Below are 22,342 nucleotides of genomic sequence, written 5' to 3'. Positions count from 1 at the left end.
TAGATGTTGTTGGGTCGCAGCCCGGGACGACAAGAGAAAGAGCCAGGAGGGCACACAACATATATAGATAACAACACATATATGTCCGTGTGGAAACAATAGCCCCAACTGTAGTTCCATGTATGAATTATGTCCCAGTGTATTAATAGGTGGTCACCACAATGTATTTAATTGAACATGCCATTCCTTGCTAAATAATATCCTACTTTTATATTGTGTTAGCTGTAATTTGGCCCTTCAGTAGTATTTTATTTCTCAGATAGTTTAGAGATTCTTATCTTCACGTTCAACTTGTAAATGTTTTACTCCTATTTCTATTTTGAAATGTTTCTATTTTACAATTGTTTATTTTCTACTCTTTTTATTTTCAAATGATGTGCAATGCCCTGTTTCATATGCTGCTATAACGAAAACATGTCCCAATTGTAGATCAATAAAGTACATCTTATCTTATATCCTATCTTAATATACCCCTATTACACCCACATTACTCCATCCCGTATTACACCGTTATAAAACCAACGTTACACCGTTATAATACCCATATGACACTGTAATTAGACCCATATTACACCAATATTACACCCTTTTTTCGCTGTTATTACACCCATTCTAAACAGCCAGTCAAATGCCTGCTTCCACCAGGATACAGAAACCATTTAAGGGATAAAGCCTTTTGAACTATCTATTTAGTTGTATAATGCCTTTTATGCTCCAGAGGTAGCTGCGAGAGTCTGATAAATTGCCTCAAGTGACTTCACTTTCTACTTCAGCTGCTACTCGCATTGGTCGAATTGCATTGTGGGTAGTGTAAACGCCAGGTTAAGACACTTGAAAGGAAATATCCCTGTTTGTGCTGCATCAATTAATATCAGATTGTTCAGGCATACTATCACAGACAAAACACAACTCCTGCTGAAGCGTGCTCTTCTTCCTTTGGAATGTTTATTTAAGGGGTGATCGTTGGTATCATTTGATACTGTGAGTACTCAGTTTGTGATGGCTATCAAGTTCATATCTGACAGACTGGGTGGGAAGGGAGGTATTTTAGATGCTGGGTAGTTTGTTTTTGTCGGAGATGATTGAAGGTAAATAAGTAGGGAGAGATACAGGACGGATGTTTCTTGTAATCAGTGTTGGGACCAACGCCTTACAAAATAACCGTTACTACATGGTGCGTTACTCCGTTACTGCGTTAGTTTTTTATATAGTCAACAGCCAGGCGAACAGAGATGAGAACTGTACTTAAGTACAGTACTTGAGTAAATGTACTTAGATACTTCCTGTGTCACATGCGGAGACGGGCTGTGGGCGTGTTTGTGTTGTTTACTAACAAGACTATCATGGCGGCGGCGGAGCTCAAGTCTAGTTTCTCCACCTGGAGATATTCTCACTATTTCACTTTTGTGGAGCACAAAGAAAAGAACGTTTCTGTTAAATGTAAGTTGTGTCCTGGCGGGTCAAATATCCTATCTACTGCCCAAACCAGTAATTCAAATCTGCAAAAACAACATGCTGGGACGAAGCTAGTAGCTAAGACCACAGAGACTCAGCCAACGCCACTCCACCTCCACCTAAGCAACAGCGGCTGGATTTTAACCAAAGGACTGTTATCCAGGGAAAAGTCGATAAAGCCATTGCACGGTATGTTGTAAGGCAAGGCAAGGCAAGGCAAGTTTATTTATATAGCACTTTTCAACACAAGGCAATTCAAAGTGCTTTACAAAAAATGAAAGAGATTAAGAAAATGGCATTTAAAATCAGTCATTAAAAAGAAAAGCTAATAAAATAAACATTAAAAGAAAAAAATACATGCAGGCTATTGCTACAGTGGAGTCACCCGCTTTCAGGGAGCTAGTTAGCATGATGGCATGTCCGGGCGGCACACGGCATATGGGACGGAAAACTTTGTCCAACTACCTGGAGAAAGAATATACAAAAATGGAAAGCCAGCTAATATCGATGCAATCCAGATTGCATATAATGCATGTCAAGTTGATCAACAGATTGTATTATTCTCCAATGCAATAACAGTACTGAAATTAAGGCTATAAGGGCATTAATGGGAGCCCTTTTTTCAAGTAACTAAAACGTTACTTTTCACAGTAACGCATTAATTTTTCTGTAAGTAACTAGTAAAGTCGCTGCGTTACTTTTGAAATGAAGTAACTAGTAATGGTAACTAGTTACTGGTTTTCAGTAACTAGCTAAACACTGCTTGTAATACAGATCATAAGTATATTTGCTTTTACACATAGTTTTTTTTTTTATATACTCCATTCTGTGTGTTTTAGTGGTGTTCTGTTTTCATGTGAAAGCACTTTGTAACTCTGTTTGAAAGGTGCTATATAAATGAAGTTCAAGGTTAAAGGCTTTTATTTGTCATACGTACATAGCTACAGTGTAGTTATGTCGATGAAAATCTTAAGTCACAGGCTCCTAATAAGTTTATTATTATGTGTAAAATGTTAATTTTTAAGATCTTGTTTTCCTCCTTCTTGAGTGATTGTGATGTTATGTGAAATGTTTCCTTGTATCTTGTCTTGAATATAGTCTTATAATGTTGCTGCTGTGAAAAATGTCAGACTTGATCTATCTATGAAGTATTATCGTATCGTATTGCTCACCCTTTTTTTGGACATTTCAAGGTAATATTGTTAGCATTTCCTGTGACACAACACACGTACATTTATAAGATACGTTATACTTAATAATTACGAAACAGAAAAAGCTTATAAACACTTATTATCAGTATGTGTTACTGCAAAACAAGACCAGTTTCCCATATAAGCTCCACACTGAGCAGTACATATTTTTTCGCCACTAGAGGTCGCTTGTCTTCTAGTTTCCCCTCAGCAGCAGGAAGGGAGTCTCCTGCAGAGAGCTGGTACCGTTTCAATCTCAATATTAAAAAGGAGACGCCCTAGATTCACAATATCCACCTGTACACATAATGATATAGGCTGTCACTGTATCTTGTGGTTGGCACAAGTGTTTGTGGACGTATCTAACATGCAACATGTCCAACAAAATGCAGGCTGTGTCCATATTTGCAGTTATCAGTGGAGCGATCTGACACTGGGTGTGTGGCTGTAACAGCGACATGCTCTGATGCTGTTCAAAAGACCGAGCTGATTCCTCTGCACGATGCTACAGCAGACTCCCCCCCCCCCCCCTCTGCGGGAACAGTGACAATGTGTGTGTTTGTTAGTGTGTGTGTGTTATTGTAGGGAAGACGGGGGTTAAACAGTGTGCACAAAGAGAGGGTGTAGCCACAATGACAGGTGGATACAGAGTACAGGGTGGGGACCACGAGGTGTCACACAATCTCTGATGTTAACTGTCACAGTCGTTATCTAAACTAGTTTATCCTCCTGTCAGATGACGAGAGAGGACGAATATGTTATCAGTTTTTTAAGATGGCTCTGCACCAATATTTACAAGGGAATTTCTTTGGGAAAACACCTTGTGAATTTTGTTTAAGGTTGGATGTTCAAATGACACAAAACCAATATTATTCTTCAACATTTCCGTGTGATGTTATGCACAGGGAAGTATAACCTAACTTGATCTTTAGTGAATATGCCTTAAGGATGTGACATTAATTGATTTAACACAAGTTTTTATAGAAATACATTTTTTCACAAGATGTTATGTCATACGGTCATATGGATGTAGTCCACACATGTAAAAAATGTTTGTTGAAAAGTGTAATTTATTTTCAATAGTTTCCACGTCATTCGACCAAGTGACTACCAATCCAAAGTTTATATTAATACTACACTGTAAAAAACAAGACACTGCATTTGGGGCTTTTTTAAACATTTGATATGATCAGTGTTTTTGACACTCGGGTGTTATTAGTTGAAACGTCACTTTTTTTCAAAAGCTTCAATATCATGTGACGCAGTGACTCCAAGTCAATGCAGCATGTTAGGCCTGATACTACGCAGGACGAGCACGACACCTCTTTCAACTGGATTTTAGTCCGCTTTCTATTTCTTCAAAAAATCATCCCTTTTTGAATTGAAAACTCGCTAATTTAGTTTTCTTAAAGAGTCTTATGAATGTATTTTATTTCACTTTAGACCCTGTTATAATTTATTATTTGTACAGAACATTTCCGATGTTTACAATGTATTTCCCAGTTTACACGTGTACGTCTGATATATTTTGGAGCCTTTCACGTGTTCTCGTCGTGACTTTGATAATGTTGCAGGATTAATACGACATCTCAGTCGTACTACTGAGGTAGCCTACTAAGGAGATTTTCTTACCTGACCTATTTTTTATGCTGTGTGGATTCTAGCAAGAGTACATGAAAGAATCCACCAGAAAAATGAATAATGCATCTATGTTCTTCCCTGCATGCTGAGCAAGTCCCCGCTGTGTGTTCTTCATATTCAGAAAACAACAGCCAAAGTGTTGATGTAAAATAGACGTTAAGGAAATGAGTTTTACATTTAGCAAGAAGTTAAATTATTAGTAATCTTCATAACAGATTTGAGCTAATATCTAGAGGTGTGTGAACAGAAAGGGGTCGGAGCAATAACCATTTCTTCGTATTTATTTGAATAAATTACATTGACTTATCACATTGTTTTCTTTACATCAAGCATACAGTCTTAGAATCCAGTGCAAGAATAAAATAAAACAAAACAGAAAACCAACAAATAAAACAAAAAACAATCCAAAGACAATCATGTGCAGCACAGAGAATCCCTCCTTTCACATTGCTTTTGGATAATATACTGTATATATACATCTATACTGTATGTGTATACTTTTGTCACAGTTACAAAAATAAGATACGTTACTGTAGATGCGCGACTATACACACAAGGTGAAAACAAAACACAGAAAAGCTGTACAGTCCTCATTGAGGGCAAAGATACACACGATTGTTAAAAAAAGTGAAAGAGATAAAGAAGGAAGGCATTGTTTTGCCTTTTACAAAATAAATAAATACATGACCTTTAAACTGTTTAACCTTTAATTCTTCCCCTGCCAACAAATATACTGTCTGTTATGTTGTGCTTCCCTTAAAAAACACTTAATATGGGTTTTAGTTGATTTTGCATCGTTTATTGTAATCCTACTGTATATAATGAACTGGTCTTTTGATTAAAGAGACATCCATGTTTGTTTTAACACCTCAGCATTCGAGGTCCTCTGAAACCCCGTCCCTGTGCATAACATTTACCAAACCCCTCCCCCAAAGCACACAGACTACATTAGTACAAGATGGGTGAGAAAATATTCTTTACTTCTGCACAGATTATGCTGCAGAATACATTTTAGATATTGCAGGAAATAAATCCCTGGGGGATGACGTGTGCACAACAGCACCTATCTGCTCTGACTATAACATGTACTGTAATAACTGAGAGTTTTAGATTATCTTAAAGAAGGGGAGAGAAAATCCCACACAATACTGCACACACCCATAAAGCCGGTGAGGGGAAACACGATGTTTATAATCTTGCAGTTTTTCAGAGGTCTAAAAAGACATGAAAAGGGTTAACAAGCGGCTTTAAGTTGTTATTATGTTGCAGAAAGGAGGTTTTAGTGTAAGTTGCATCATTCCAATTAATAAAAAATGTCCAACAAGACAAAAATAAATAATTTCTCATTCTGTTCAGACGTTTGTGCACTCCTGTCTAGTTTTGTCCTAATCGTTGGCTCATACACTGCTAAACTACAGAATACTATCGGGAGTAGTAGGGATGCAGTAAAAAGATCTACGTCTTCATCTGCAGAAGAAACAGTTGCCCCAACGAGCAGTTAAGTCTTATAAGTTATTATATCACAATACACCGACCATTTTTCACACAAGCTGCTGATAAAATACACGTTGGAGGATTTGAAACTTATGCACCATAGTTTTCTTACATCACTTCAAACTGTTTAAACTTCACAACTTGTGTTTTTGCAAATCATGTCATCACTCCACTAATCACTGGCTCAGATAGGTAATGTCACATACTCAAGAATACAGCTTTCCCTCCTGATAAAAATACCAAAGAACTAGAGATTGCGAAGCTTCACCATGCGGCGTCGAACAGATTCACCGACATCTCGCTGTCTGGGAATCCTGAAGCTAACATTGGCGTTGACTCTGGTTTTAGCAGGTAACTTTGGTATCTAAATCACATATAACCAATTACGTGCACATGTTAATATTTTCAAAAATAAAAATACGATAGGTAATCTTGGTTGTTAGTTATCAACTAGATAAATGTAGTCTACAACCTTTGTCAAAACTCTGTATGGTTAATATGGAGGACATCATGAGGATGCCGAAAGACGACTACCATTAAAAAGAGGACTGCTCAAAACAGAACAAAATGAGCTCAACATATTTTTTCGTAAGATAAAACGTTAAACACTTGAAACCATGCTTGACCTAAAGTCTCTAACAAACATGAAGCACGTGGACCTTTTTTTTTTTCTTAGTATGTGAGAGAAAAGTATCTATCTACTGAAGAGGTTTCCACAAAGTACAGTGAATGAGAGAAAATTGTGATTTTGAAACGCTGCCCTGGATATCATGACGGACTGACAGCCAACTCAAACCGAGACAAAAGCCGGGACAGAAATGGATAAAACGACTCGGTGAGCCTGAACGCACCTCCTGGGATACGGGGGAAGCAACGACATAAACGCAGATGTTTCCTCACTTAAAGTTTTTACGCTCAATCGGTGCATACTTGCTTTAATACTTCGCCAATCTTCGTTCGTTTTTGTGTTGTTGCTGTTTTGACTCCTTTAGGTGGAGTACAGGATGTTGGTAGGAATGTTAAGGGGAAAAGGTTAGTGGGAATACTTAGAGAAGGGAGGACTGGAGATCTGGAGATCAAGGATCTTTTTCGCCATCGTTGCAGATACAGCTGGTAGCAGTGACGTCTTAGTGGGGCAGCGGCACCAGGATATCCACATAGTTGATGGGGAAGAAGCCGGAGTTGCCGTGCAGCATCCCCTCGTACCAGTTGTCATCGATCTTATTGGTCAGGGTGATGATATCGCCTTCCTTGAAGCCTAGCTCACCTTCGTTCTCGGGGTCAAAATCGTACAGTGCACGACAGCAGGGCTGGTCCAGCGGGGCTGGAGATAAGGAGAAGAAAATAAAAGTTAGATCAGAGAATAGAGGCAAGAGATACGGTGCCGCATGCAGATTAGAGATATAAGGATTGCTTTAGAAAGGCTCACCTGGAGACCTGACTGAAAGAGGGAAAGGGAAGAGGAAGAAGAGGAGGAGACAAAGCAAAGGAGACACAAAGCATGACTATCAGTGACCGTAATATATCAACGAGGCATCCAATTTTTAAAGGAATAGTTCTACATTTTCAGGAATACGCCTTATACGCCCGGTAAGCTTAGCATTAAGTCTGGAAACGGGAGGAAACATGTCTTATATACTGTAATGTAGGTGCATTGAAGCGACTATGCACTTTTTAATGGAGGTCGGACAATTAACAAGACTTATTGCCTTCCTTGTTTCTAGGAAAACCGAAACATATTTCCCTCAAGCGGTTTTGATAAAGCATTAACATCCCCTCTGTATCATTTCCAAACAGCAACCTCCAGGGTTATGCATTAAAGCCAATGTGGAAGTGCCAACAACTGCAGTTACTCGAGCGGCCATTTGAGGCTATGTCCTAAAGGAAGCAATTTCTATTAGACCTCCATGTAAAATGGCCAACTTTACAGCAGATATAACATGTTTAAGCATGGTATGAAAACAGTTTTGATCTCTATAGCTAACATGTAATGGAATTTTTTATATAACTCATCTCATTAGGTCTTAAATGTATGCATTATTAGAGGTGTTTCTGCTTTGAGTTACAGCTGGGTGCCGCCTCAGGTTGCTAATAGTTTGCTGTCTGCGCTGTTGTGTGACACGGCCCTATCTCAATATCACTGTTGATGCCCATTTTGTTATTGTGTCCGGGAGGTACACGAAGGCATCACGGCAAAGATGGCGACGACCGGAGAGGCCCACTTTTTGCTTCACTACGGCATGTCTATGGGTGACGTCACAGAGACGACATTTGTATTATATAAAGTGTTTATTGCTCGATGAAGTTTGTGTTTTAAGTCGAAAAGGCTCTATTGCCCCTTGTGGCAAACAACAACTTCAACGGTTCTCAACAAAGCTTAAGTACCATGCGTTGGATGATAGCCTGGCTTCGTCCAACGGTAACTAATCCCACCTACCAGCACCTCTAAGGCTCACTAATGAACACCTTACATTTTGTTTGTTTAATCTGTACCAAACCATGTTTAAAAATACAATTCACACATCCCAAAATGCTGTGCTATTCCTTTAAAAATAAGAGAAAGATTAACAATTTGAAAGAAAACAGGGTCAAAAGAGAAACCAGGCGTTAGACAGAAACAGAAATGCAGACAAAAATACACTTCCACAAAAGTCCATTTAAGGAAGGATAACAATAATGTGGAGAGTGAGATTTTGCATCCCTTTCCAAGTCCTCTTTGCTCACCTGGAGATCTTGCTGCAAAGGGTAAAGAAAAAAGAAAAGGTGAAATAAGTGCAGAAGCTTTACGTTTCTTTGCTCGATGGGTAAGTGATGAAATGATGGGTAAGTACAGCAGGCGGAGAAAGGAAAAGGTCAAACAAAACAAGAAGAAATACACGTTTGACGATGACTTGGCAGAGAAGGCGGACTGACAAAGAAACAGGAGGGTAGGACGGATCAGGAAACTGACAAGAGAACAAAACAGAAACTGCAAATGCTCGTCCGCTGGTAAAGCTTTTCATTGTTTCTGTAGGTCGAGCACTCTTTGTGCGGCGAGCGGACGGCACTTGTTTTTCTGCTGTTAATTTGTACCATTTGTAACAATGAGAGATGGACACAGAAACGACGAAGTGACGGAGGAGATACTGTTGTATCTCTCCAGGGATTCATTTTTGTCTCACCTGGAGATACTGCTGTAAAAGAGGGAAGAGGAAACAACACAAGAGGGAGGAGGGGAGAAATAAGCAGTAGACATATTGAGTTTCAAGTGTAAATGAAAAAATAAAATGTATGAGCACACAGACAGAAAACGTGTTGACAGATAAGTTTGACCTGGCTCACCTGGAGACCTCGGCCCTGGGAGATTAAACACAATCACAAAGGGAAAAGACAAGAGCGCAGAGTTGCATTAATTAGTTCTGGATTGATGGATATTACGTTCAGAAAAGGTATTAATGAAACGGTGGGAACGGAAAGAGCTGAGGAAAAAAAGATACAATTAGGAATCGCCATAAATTCTCAAATATTTGCCTTTTTCATTTATCCCTAATGTGGAGAGCAGATAACTAGTATCCTGTTTTACAAGATATTTGTATGGAAACCGTATTACGTAGAAGCCGGAAGTACGTCTCAGACCCTAGTGCATGTAGCCTATTATGTTTCTTTAAGGCTACTAAAAAACACTTGCAATTTCTTCTTTAAGATTGAAGGGGCCCTATTATGCTCCTTTTCAGATTCATTTTTGTATATTGTGCCTCTGCTGTGACATGTTGACATGCTTTAATGTTCAAAGAGGTCTTTATTTTTCTAATACTGTGCCCAGTCTGCTCTGATTGGTTAGCTGGCCGGCTCTGTTGTGAGTGGTCAACCGCTTAGAGATTTCCCACCCCTTAGCCTATCAAGTACAATGTGTTGGAGCACTAGTTTAAGCCTTTAAAATAATGTCTATCATTGTGTATTTATGTTTGTCCATACTAATACTTGTTATTGGGCGACTGTCTCTTAGAAAAACAAGAACTCAATGGCACTGTTTAGATTAAAGTATAACTATATTTGATCATATTTTGGTAAGACACCTTTCTCTTTTTGCAACTTTTATTAATTATTCAAACCGTTAGCTGTTTATCCAAAAGAAGAAAAAAAACACACTACGAGGAATTCTGACATTAAAAGGCTTCTTGCACTTAATCATTTATTTTCCATGGAAGGCATTTGTTGTGAAACTTCAAGTGGAAAGGTTGTATTTCAGTAGAGTGATATAAAGAAACTAAAGTCACATAGACTAAAATATATCGGTGGAAATTATGAATATGTTATACTGGTTAAATATATTGTGTAAATGTCACCAACTAACACCAGTTCTGGCTTTTGTTTGAGAATTTATGGTGCCAATTAAAAACAGAAAGGTTGTTAAAGGAAAGAAGATCATGAATTGAAACTAGACAATAAATGATCCTTTACAGTCAAAATACATTTACAAATGGTTGTTGTTGATATCAGTAGATACAGCATCACATGAGATTCACAGTCGATGTTTCTGAGTGAATGTCCTCTAGTTCTCACCTGGAGAGCGAGCATTGTGGATGCCTCCATTGTGGTTCTCACTGATGGAGAAGTCCAGAGACGTCCGGGCTTTAGGAGCATACTCTTTCCTCGGTTTGACAGAAGTATCCTTTATCCTGCAGTAAAGTAATAAACACAGAATCCATCAAGCCACTAATAATATAGATACACATGAACCACAGTGTGTTTCTGGGGCAATGTGACATTTGAAAATACTGGGTGTAAATTGTCGTGTCAAGTTATCCTATCATTTAAAACATAGTGTTGTACTCAGATTGCCTTTTACACTGTCACATTGTGTTTTTCGTCTTGTATGTATTTAACAGAGGCGTATGTTAAGGATTTGCACTTCAGGAGGGCGAAAGGAAGTGTGAAAGGGGGATATGCAAAAGGTAAGAACGAGGGGGTTTTATGGTTAAATGGTGGGGATGTTTAGATAATGCCTAAGGGAATTTAAGGGTGGGACCAGTTGGCTATTCTCTCTTTCTGGGTGCAAAGCCATTTTATTCTTAGAGAATAAAGTTGCTCTGTTCCTGCATTTGAGATCCACTTCACTTGTATATTGACTTTCGACACAGGAAGTACTAACCGCTCGTCGATCTTGCTTGAGAGCTGTGTGAGGATCTCAGCGGCGCGGCTGTGGTACTCCACCTGAGCGTGCACCAGAGCAGCCAGCTGGCTCACCTGCTCGATCTGTGAGAGAGGAGCACTGTTACACACTGACGCCATGACACCTGGCACACATCACCTGAGAGGAGGATAGTTGAACGAGAGAGTCTGCACACACCCCGTCGCAGACTGAAAACTCAGCTGTTGCCACTGCATCTTGGCTTTAAATAAATGAAAATAAACTCTCCTGCACGTAGCACCTAGAAAGGATTTGGCTTTAAGTGAAGCTATTGCAGTAGCACTTAATCTGGTTGGTTTATAGGTAACGTACCTGCAGGATTCTTGCTTTAGAGTTTGTTCCTTCATGGTTGAATGCACTTATTGTAATTCGCTTTCAACACTTTTGGATTGATGAATGTAATGTAATGATTGTTTCTGAGCCCTTGACTCAAATTTCCTATAACGCAGATAAATACACATAATGTGTTCTAAGAGAATTAACAGCAAAAACACACAGGACAAACTGGTATAGTAAGTAAGTGGTTAATGATTATTTCATGTCTTTACACAGAACATCTATTGCATGACTCTTGTTACTCAAACTGCGCTTTCTTTCATTTTGCTGGGTTTCTTTTGAGAAGTTTTTCATTGTCTGTTGCAAGACAGACAGTGTCATATTCTGTACAAACTGTAACACCCCTGAGGCTGAGTTGTGATTTTGGGCTATATAATCAACATGTCATTGATTGACTGTTACTAACACATACTGGCTGGAAGTTGTCAGTTAACTCATCAGTAGGACTAAAATCTTGCCGCTGTTGTGAAGTATTTGGTAGCATCGAGAGCTTTGTCAGTAGATGATATTTGCACATGAATTGTATATGTATTTCAGTGTGGACGAGAAGACCCTTAAATGCTTATGAAAAAAGGCAATCTGCAATTCAATGACAACTGGACAGAACTTGATCTGCAGAGGAAGATGCATAATATGATAGAAAGCTCCAGAACACCAACTCATCATGTGGTGAGATTTGTTTGTACACCTATAGGATAAACTAATATATCTTAAAGAAGTAACAGAAGAAGTTGAAGAATTGTAATGGTTTTAGGGACACAAAACTCACAATGCCTTAAAGACAATGACTTGCTTTGTTACGTTGTTATTCTATGTGTATAAAATGTATCGGGCAGCAAAGGGTATTAATGGAGTCGTTTTACAAATTGGTTATAAATGCTGCCACAGCAACAAAATAAAGTGTAGATAGTACAGTATATCATACAGTTGACAGACTAAACAAAACACTCAAAACAAACCAAAAGGTAGAGTAAGTCTGAGGGAAAGGGACAGGTGATGAAAACATCTTACGTCACTCTCTATCAGGTTGAACATGCTCTGCTCAGCGATCTCCTTGGAGTCGTCAAATTTCTCTAGGGCCTGTTTGAGCTCGTCGTCTGTGCATTTGCCCTGGCGCTTCTTCTTATAGTCAAAGTCCAGACGACGACCCTCCATCTTCTTCAGGTGATGCTGCAAATGGAGGAGAGTAAGGAAATAAATACGAGTCACAGATCAAGAGATTTCTTAGGTAACTGCTTGTTTTTGCATCCGTACTTGAATCTCCTTCAGATCCTTTTCGTGGAGGTTCTGCATGGGATCGATGAAGTTCTGCTTGACCTCGATGTCCAGAGCGTCCTTCACCTCTCCAAGCTCACGCATGGCTTCCCCAGCTTCAATCAGAGCACCGCCTGAAAAGTAAAGACTCATTTAGACACTGACACAGAACACATGTATATTACAGTCACTCTCTCATTCGAATCCACAGACAATTTTGAAGCAGGTATTTCTCTTTCATGCCACAGCTGGTGAACTAAATAACAACTCTAGTCAGAACAATAGGCTCATGCATATTTAATAACTTTGTTAGGAGTCCTTGAGGGAATAAAGTGATGCCACTTTGTTCTAGTGAAGCTAAACAAAGAGTGTTATTCTCTCTGTGAGGAGCTTTAATGTGCTGCTGCTCACCGAAGTTAGACTCCTCTCCGAGCTCCCGGCCAAACCGCTGCATGGACTCTCCCAGGATGGCCTCGGTTTGCGTGTAGCCCGGACCCTTCTCCTGTCCCCGCATACGGGACATGGAGTTTATCATGCTCATCTTGGCTCTGGTGGCTGTGAAGAAAGAGCACTAATGAAACCAAACACCACTGCTCTAACAATTGGAGATTTAAGATTCAAAGGCTTTATTGTCATATAAGAGCTACAGTGCTTGTTGGAAATGAAAATCCTATAATATACTTGAGACCATAAGAAATACTATACATAATATACAGGTGCAAATAAAATGCAGCAATACGTAAGCTATGTACATGTTAGATAGAATAAGCTAAAACAGAACATTGAGGCCATGTTTTAAAACGATGCCTACAAAGTAAAATATTCAAAATGTTTGAAGTCATTTCTTAGTCTGACTGCGGTGTGTTTTGATCCATACGGATAATGTATGTGATGGGACACCTCGTGTAGTACAATGTCTGAACATATTTAGTTGTAGACACAGTTTAAAAGGCTATTGATCATCCAGAGGAAACCTTTTACATCAACTCTGTCTGATCACACTCATTGATGCCAAACAAGTCAAGCTGCTCTGTATCAAACCTTGAACCTGACATAGACTGTAAATGAATATGTGAATATAAAACGAACTTTATCCTGGTGGGTATCTGTGTGTACAGAGGCTGCAATTCCCTCCGACACCTTTACTTAGCTGTGCCTGACTCAGCCTTTTCCCTCTGCCTCAGGCTTTCTTTTTGCATGCTGTGCTGTTAAATGACCACAAAGCGTAAGTAGTGAAAGATGTGTTCAATCTGTAAATCACACCTGCTGAGCTGAATCACACGGGTGAAAAAAATATCTTGTTTTCAATTAAATTAAATGATTATATGACAGTTAAAACAGTCCTCAAAACTGTGTGTCGGCTTAAATGGTACATGGTGTATTTTGGGAATATTTTTCAGATCTTCTTTTATTACTATGTTAATTACTTTTAGGAGAATAGCCTAACGTCTGACACAATAAATCACAGTGTCATCCTGCCTGTCATCACCTGGGTTCGGCTGCAGATACTCAGTAGTCTTAGTCATGATGTCCAGCACTGCCCGAGCGGTGGTGTCCATTTTCTGTAAAGCAGAATGTAAAACAACATGTAGAGACAGAAACAAGCTGCAGCAGTAACAGTTGTTTAAAAAGACGGTGGTAGAAACACAAACAGGTAATGGCTGAAAGCATTGTGGGAGAATAGAGACAAATTCCTTTATGCATGTGAGAGAAACACCAGATAAGAGAAGGTGTTGTTTTGTTCTGAAGCGTGAGAGAGGCGGGCAGAGCGAGAGCTGCCTGTGATGTTCTTGTTTAGTGCGTCGAGACTCGAGTGCTCCCAGCAGCTCTGCAACACTCAGCCTCTCTGTCTGCAGCACACTGCAACCACTGAGATATACACACGCAGCATCACGTATAACCATACAGTCTGTGGTTAAGCACACATGCACTGACATGATAAATGATATTAAGCAACCAGTCATGCCAACATTAATTACACTGTAATCTGAGTTTTTTTCATTTGAACTGTATTGTCATACTATATCTTAGATATTTATCTTAAGTGTATTTGAAGTGTATTAAGTATTATGTTCGTAACCTGTATTTAAATCAGACTTTATAATTATTTGAGTGACCGAGATCATGTAAGTGTATTTTAAGTGTACTATGTATTCATTTATTGAGCTGTACTTAAATCAGGTTTTAAAATATGACTGATAGAGATCATGCAATGTTATTATTTGTTTATTGATTGTTATGAACCTGCCTGAGGACCACAGATGGAAATGAGCTATTAGCTATAATCTGGCATATCTCTTCTCTTTGCTGAGATTAATGTTTTTGCATGCATGGTCCTTCTATAAATAAATACATATATATATATATATATTTGTGGTGATGCTCAAAATACACAAGTACTCACATTTACACATACATAAAGATAATATGGCTCAGAAATTGATTTTGATTTTTTAGGAAAAGTGATGTGGGCCATCAATGTATGCAAGCATTCACTGTTGACTCCCCATTACGAGCAACAACATGTGTGCAATTTATTCATATTTTAGATTTACTAAAACTGTGCTGAGAAATCTTTGTGATGGTTCTTTGCGTTTGATCTTCTAATAAGCAGTTTTCCAACATGACAGCAAGTGATAAACACAAGTCCAACAAGATTTTAAAGATCTTTCTTGAAAACTAATAACAAGATAAAGCGTGAGTTTTCTTTCCTAAGTGATAATGCAAAGATTTCAGACTTACCTTCTCCATTTCAGTGAAGTCGTCATCGAGCTTCGTTCCTTCTGCCCCTCCAACTTTCTCACTCACTTTCTGCAAAACAGATAAAACCCGTTTGTTAGAAAAGCTTGAATCCGCTTGACAAAATGATGATGTGAAAATATGAAACACTGCAAATTCCAGAAAGGTCAATCCATTTCTACAATGCTCAAAACTGAAATGAAGTCGTGCCAAAGTATCATCAAAAGAACTTCATCTTAAATATCACACATACTCCGCAGAGATCCAACAAATAAACAAAATCCCTTTGATTAGAAATTGTATGATTCCTTTCTGAGACTGTGTCTGTTAAAATGGAAATGCTTATATAATTATATTATGTACGCACACTGAACTGTAGTCTGACACACAGGTTTATGAGATAATAAGGAACTAATCAGATGTTGCCCTTTATTAAATGACATGCTAAGTGACTTGACACAAGAAAGTGGTTTCCCCCGTCAGCACGTGCAGAGTGAATCAGTCTGTGTGCAGCAGGTCACAGGCTCTCTACTAAGATAATGTTTCCGACAACATACACACACATATATCAGCCTGACCTTGTGCTTCATAGAGCAGAAACCCATTTCATTAATGATTATACTTTGATGTGAGCCTCACCTCTCACTGCATCAACACCGGTGCTCGCAGATAAAACAATGCAAGTGTCACTTCACATCAGTGTTAATGATCTTAAGGAGGTTTGAACTGACATGAATGAGGTGTGTGTATTAGGGATCGACCGATATGGCTTTTTCAAGGCCGCTACCGATTATTAATAATCAAGGAGACCGATAATAACCGATATACATTTGCAGTAAAATCAGAAAATCTTGGTGTCAAAATGTAGAGTAACACAAACTCCAACACAACTTCTTTGAAATGCATTTAAGCATATATTATGTTTAATGAACTTTGAACATCTTACAACTGGTTTCCTCTCTGTGCCCTTTTCTTTAGTGCAGCCATCTGCAATGAGTTAGAGAGAGACAAGAAGTGGGGCTGCAGGCTGACATGCTTACAATAATGCTTAATTTATTATATCTGTCTATCTAGCATAACATCCCAATAAGCTGCTAGCAACTGCAAAACACTAGTGCTAGCTAATGTTTTGCAAACTATTAAAAGTGAAGCTATTACAGTAGACCTAACGTTGGTCTAGTAGTCTCACTTCTAATATTTTGCTAAACATTTCCTAGATACATGTTGGCTAGCTAATGAGCTTCACATATCAACCTGAACAACTGCGAGGCTCCACTCGCAGCCCCCCCCCCCCCCCTCTGCACCGAGACGCTGCACGCACCCCCAACTCCGACTGACTTCCCGCGTCCCTGTGTAACTGATAGAATTGGATCATAACATCGTGGTGTTTTTGCAACTTCAGCATAGGGGATAGGGATGTTTATTGAACTTCGGTTTAACACATGTATGGCTCTGCCGCTCAGCGCTGGTGCTTGCATCTGTGCGTCTGTGTCTGTGTTCTTTCGCACCTGCCTGTAATCTGAGCAGGTCCCGCCTCTCTGGCTTCCCGCCCGGAAAATCTTCAGTGTTGAATGACACTTCAGTAATAGCCTATCAGATAGCGCTGTGGGCGGGACATTGCTCGTGTACACAGGGTGGTGACTGCAGCCAGAGAAACGGCCGCATCAGAGCCAAAGTTGTATCGGCAATTTGATTAAAAAAAAGGCCGATACCGATAATCGGTCAAATGCGGAATATCGGCCCCTAGTGTGTATGTGTGTAGAACTGCCACACTATTATTATAGCAGAATATATTTATTTCAAAGTTAGAGAGCCCTTACTATTAAACAAACACAGTCTTCTTGTCTTGTTCAAATGTCAAGTCAAGTTCTGGGCAGTACAGACACATATTGAATGTTTTTATCTAAGAATGGTGCATTGGAATTGTTTTTAGACGACTCAAAAGATAGATATAAGGTTCAGTATTAAAGAAAGTAAAAATAGAGATGTTTGTATAGCAGAAATATGTTTTCACTTCTTATTCATCCTGTGAAGCCTCAGATAAACTCCTCATGGATATATTCAAGATTCAAAAGGCATGAAGCATATTGACAATAGTGCAAATACCTCAATGGTGCAACTACAAATGAAAATAAGATACATCAAAAACTGGTTTGTCAACAGATTATGTGCTATAAATAAATGGGATAGTACAGAGCTGAGAACCCTTTTATATATTTGTACCAACATATTTGTATGCATACACACACACACAGCCCTCAGTCAAGACTCGACAGGCAGTGTCCGACCTCAGGCAGGACAGGGTCAGGCTCAGCAATGCAGAGATTCTCCATCACTGCAGCAGCAGAGGAAGAGATGGAGAATGGGCAGCAACAAGCTGAGAGCGCTGGCTCTTATAGCTTCAGACATGGCACAAGTCCACGTGCGCAGATATATAAACATAACTCCTGTGGGCTCCTGTCCTCCCCCTGTCTCTCTCTGGCTTATAATATTTGCAGCTCTGCCACCGTGCCGCTCCAGTCTGTGATGTAACCAGATGGCTTGAGGGGCCAGAAATCTGACACAACCAGGCCAGAAAAGCCCCTCAGAGGAAGGGCTGCAGGGAGGGGAAACTTTCAGGGAACGTCACGACGCGTGACTAAAGGATCCATGAAAGCTAAGGTCATTGTGAAGTCTTTCCTCGAGTGAAACAATGACAAATCACATTGTGCAGTTTTGATATCTTTCATCTTTTCCCGGGATGTCATTTTCTTCTATTGTCAAACTATTAAAACATCCTGAAATAGGGAGGAAGATTAAGCGAGTTAAAGAATAGCGGGGGCAGAGCGTGATTGGTGACAGAGTGAGTGCGGGGGTTATGTTATAAGAAATAAGCTGCACAAGTTTATGCAGCGTAAGACTTTCTGAGGATTGGTGCTCTACAGTATGATTCATCCGAGCAAAAAGGGTCTTCTTATCCCACTTGTGAAACAGCTCAATTTTCTGACAGGAATGCAAAAGAAACCCCCCCCCCCACACACACACACAGTCTGAGTCCTGCAGCGAGCCACACTTCCTGTCAGTCGCTTCAGCGCATCACTACAATGTCTTCAAATCATCCTTGAGCTTGTTGCCATGGAGACAGCTACCTGGATTATCAGGTGCTGTGTTTTTTTTTTTGTCGTGTGTGTGCATCCTTTTCTTCTGTCAAACCTGATGCTCACAGACCAAAAAGACACACGAGCTGTTACATACTGTCTAGAGGTGTTCGTATCAGATGTTTGGCTGTAAAATAACATGGCGCACCGTCAACGTGTGACACGGTCCGTGTTCATCGCGTGTGAGATACATCTGTGCCACCACGAGACGAACATAGTGACACTTCTGGTGTTCATCCAAGCCGTCTAATCACATACTGAACTGCATCACACCTGGGAAACCATGTGACTGCGGTTACATGTGCATTACCACTTGGTCTGATCCATATAGGCCTACGTGATGTGAATGTACAGACTGCTCCTCTGGATAGAAACTGGTGAATACATTTCACATCGACACACAGGCTCCATGAAGGGTAACATCAAAGAGAGGTTTCTTTTTTCTTGTTTAGCCCTTATTAGTATTTTTTTATTTCAACAGCATGAACCAGTGAGTCATGGCTGTGCCTAATGACACAGTCACCATTTTGGTGCTGCTGGAGGATATTAGCAATTATTATTTTCCCTACAGGGAGAATTAGTCCGATGTTCTGACCCAAGATGGTGATTAATGTTTCACACCAGGTTTGAACAGAGAGAAAAAAGCTTACAAATGACTGACATTTATATAACAACTATTACATGTATGCACTGCAGGGAGCAGAGTAGGTTTACTTGGCTTTGCATCCAACGTCGTACATTAAGCTGTTAATTGATGTCTGTAACTCGAAAGAAACTGGTGTCTAAATCTCTCAATGTTATCAGGGATACAAAATAAATGGTGTATCTGCCTCCTTGATCAGGATCTACTACAACGTGAAATGGGTTCTCCCTGTGGCCGTGCATCACCCTGTCATCAAAGTTGAATTAAAATTGGCCAGTCGTTTGACTGTAATAATGGTGATAAACAAACTGAACTGAAAACAGGTTGTTACAAATCAGGGCTGCGTTTAGCCATCATGATGTTTTCAATTCATCTTAAAACGTGTTTGGAATCCTGGAAAATTAAGAAAAATGTCATATAGCACATCGTTTGTTTTAATCTACCAAGTGTCCAGAAACCAAATATATTGAGTTTATAATCACATTTGACAAATACATACTAGAAATCCTCATTATTGAAAAGCTAGAACTGGGAAGAATGACTAAAACCATTAATTAAATACCAAAACCGCTAAAATCACATTTCCTACCAACCACCATTACATTTTATTTTATTATAACTGCAGTATAAATGATCAAACATGTTACCTCCTCCACAATTCTTCTTGCCCACTCAGCCCACATGGACAGATGAAGATGGAAGCATTAGCAGAAAACCTGAGCGAGTTGCCAGACATTTTCCGACTGAACTCGACCACATATTTTTCCTCACACAGCTTCACATTTCCGCCTCTGAATCATTGCCTATTTTGGGAAGGGAAACAGCCCCGTTAAGCACTTTCGATAATTACCCCATGAACACCTACATGCATCAAAATGTAGGTACTCAGTAATCAGCAAGTAAACCTGCAGGTAGAAAGTAATACCTCCGTCGCACAAACATGTCATTTGCTGGTACTTGGAGTATGTAAGAGCAGCAGCAGTATTTCTGACAAACGATGGAAATACGAGTGACGCAGGAAGACTCACTTCACACAGTATTCAAACCTCTGAATTCAGCCATATTTTATCTGTGCCTCTCTGTGTGTCCCACATCTCTGAATCCCTTAGCTTAGAGAAGGAAGTCGAGGGAGTCAGTCACTTATTTCTTAAGCTAAATGGATGAAAAACAACAAAAGTCAAGTGGTGCCTGTGGGGAGATGGGTATATCCAGGCGGCGGAAGAGCAACTGAATGAATAAAAATGGGCTGTTGGTGGCTGTTTTCAGTAAGTGGAGCAGCACTGCTGTGCATGCCGCTGCTCATGGCTGCTGTCAACGCACGCTCAACCCCAGACACCAGAGAGGAGAGCAAAGACAGAGCCAGTGTTGTGCTTTCAGGGCTGCAAGCTGAGGAGACGGCAGTGATGAAGGGAGATGCATGCCAAGAAAAAGCACACACACTCAGAGACACTAAAGGACTGTATAGCCTGTCACAGCCAATAACAGCGGCACTGATGATTGATCCTCTACTCGCTGTGAGTTACACACCTCGCCAATAAATCTAAACAGCAACGTCACGGTGCTTTTTCACATTACTGATTTGTTTTGTCCCCCCATTATCTGTCCCCTCATTTCTCCAGCCATCACTCTCTCTCCGCCCTCCCATTTCTCTCCCTCCCTACAAGGGAAGGACACAACAAGGTGAACGGCACAGCAGTGTAAAGTGAACCTTGAAGGGATGAGTAAAATGCACAGTTGGCTGCTGGGAAATAACAGCAGTTGCATAGATTATATGTAATCTGGGACGTCGCAGGCTGCTACGTCACACACAGAGCACTCGTAGTAGTGAAGGCTCATAAATGGACATGCAGCTGATTCGTGATACTGATAGACAAAGAGGCAATGCAGGGATAAGGTTTCACTGCAGGGCTGCAGCCGTGTGATTCCTAACACGCTGCAGCCCTCGCACACTAATATGATTTCATTTACGGATCCCCCTCAAGAGCTTTTACAATATAATATCTAGTCTGCTTTGAATAATAATTTGTGCTCAATGTGTTAAAACGCTCAAAGACCTTGTCGAAATATCTACTACCTTGTTATAAAATCCAGAATATATGAACATACAAATATTGTTTATTTCAAAAGTTAAACTAATCAACAAAAAATGTCCCCCCCTTTTAAAACCACTCGTGAGTGCTGGAAAATCACTTGCTTTCAAAATCCTGCTCATCCTCGTCTTGAACTGAGATTTAAGGTAAGCGTAGAGAATTTTTGTGTCCTACAAAAAACCTTTTATGTCAAACTCTGCATTTAATGCACGTCATTCTGCACAATGAAGCTCAAAAAACCACGTGAAGAGACAACTAGCAAGAAACCCATTTTGACTGGAGGGGAACTTTGACAATGTGCAGGGAGGAAGGAAGCCGAAAGCACTCCGGGTACAAAAGAAGAAAGAAGGAACGAAAGCTGAAATCCAATTAAGTCAGGCGGATAGATGGAAACACGAGAATAACCGCAGCTAAAAGTAAAAGAGTCTACAGCAATGCTAGTGTACAAAAAGGCTCACAAAAACAATGTTAACATTTCGATGAACAGCTGATGATATGTTAACAATGTTCCCTATCTCAAGTTAGCATATTAACATTTTCTTATCAAAGGAAATGTCATTGGATTTACAGGCATTTGGAGCTTCAATAGAGGGTTATTACAATTAATCCTGAGTGGCATGAATGCCGGAACCGAAGTCCATGGCAATCCATTTAACACAGGTTGATACAGTTCACGTGAGTGTCTGTACAGATTATCCTAATGATGCTTTCAATGAAACAGAGATATTTCTATCAGGATCAAAGAGGTGGACTGAGCAAATGAATATATAACTCTAATTATACTCAGAAAACCTTGATGACTAGTTCATATGATGAATAAGATATCTTTCCTTACTCTCTCATTTTCTCTCCAGCTGGCCTGCACGTAACCAAAATCAGACCAGATGAAATACTCTAAATGTGGAGCGGAAGTAACCCAGAGATTTAGCTAGAGGCTGCCGCACATCCTCCCCTGTGTGTTTGTCCCAAAATCTCTTGCATCATCACATGGGCCAGACAGCAGAGTGTCCCGACATGCTCTCACGGCCGATCTCTAAACGGTACATCAGCATTCAGAGGCTCAGGTGACTAAACAAGGTGTGTTAAAGCGGCCAATCAGTGTCATGTAAGGTCGGCCTTAAAGTGCATTTACTGATGAGACGGATTCTGTCTGGTCAAGTTTGTCAAGTCATGACTGATCTAAATGGAAAGCT

General features: G+C 39.9%; 1 protein-coding gene across 9 annotated transcripts in view; it reads right to left on the bottom strand.

The window, feature by feature from the left end:
• Positions 1–4,551: 4,551 nt before the first annotated feature.
• The window catches only part of sh3gl2a (SH3 domain containing GRB2 like 2a, endophilin A1), a 52,322-nt gene continuing 34,531 nt past the window's right edge, over positions 4,552–22,342 (bottom strand). Inside the window, exons 2-13 of one of the 9 annotated variants that reach the window (XM_034230218.1) lie at positions 15,283–15,351; positions 14,030–14,102; positions 12,952–13,095; positions 12,541–12,674; positions 12,298–12,456; positions 10,912–11,015; positions 10,323–10,438; positions 9,102–9,116; positions 8,942–8,953; positions 8,505–8,516; positions 7,217–7,221; positions 4,552–7,111 (exon numbers count right to left, since the gene is read on the bottom strand). In XM_034230218.1, the coding sequence (XP_034086109.1) occupies positions 6,908–7,111; positions 7,217–7,221; positions 8,505–8,516; positions 8,942–8,953; positions 9,102–9,116; positions 10,323–10,438; positions 10,912–11,015; positions 12,298–12,456; positions 12,541–12,674; positions 12,952–13,095; positions 14,030–14,102; positions 15,283–15,351 (1,047 nt within the window). In that variant the 3' untranslated portion in view covers positions 4,552–6,907. Of the gene's footprint in view, positions 7,112–7,209; positions 7,222–8,504; positions 8,517–8,941; positions 8,954–9,101; positions 9,117–10,322; positions 10,439–10,911; positions 11,016–12,297; positions 12,457–12,540; positions 12,675–12,951; positions 13,096–14,029; positions 14,103–15,282; positions 15,352–22,342 lie in introns of all 9 variants that reach the window. The other 8 variants (XM_034230217.1, XM_034230221.1, XM_034230222.1 and 5 more) reach the window with 8 other exon arrangements.

This window comes from Gymnodraco acuticeps, unplaced genomic scaffold, assembly GCF_902827175.1.
Source record: "Gymnodraco acuticeps unplaced genomic scaffold, fGymAcu1.1, whole genome shotgun sequence".
In the NCBI taxonomy this organism is placed as follows: domain Eukaryota; kingdom Metazoa; phylum Chordata; class Actinopteri; order Perciformes; family Bathydraconidae; genus Gymnodraco; species Gymnodraco acuticeps.
The sequence above is the reverse complement of the archived record's forward strand: the minus strand, read 5'-3'. Positions and strand labels throughout refer to the sequence as shown.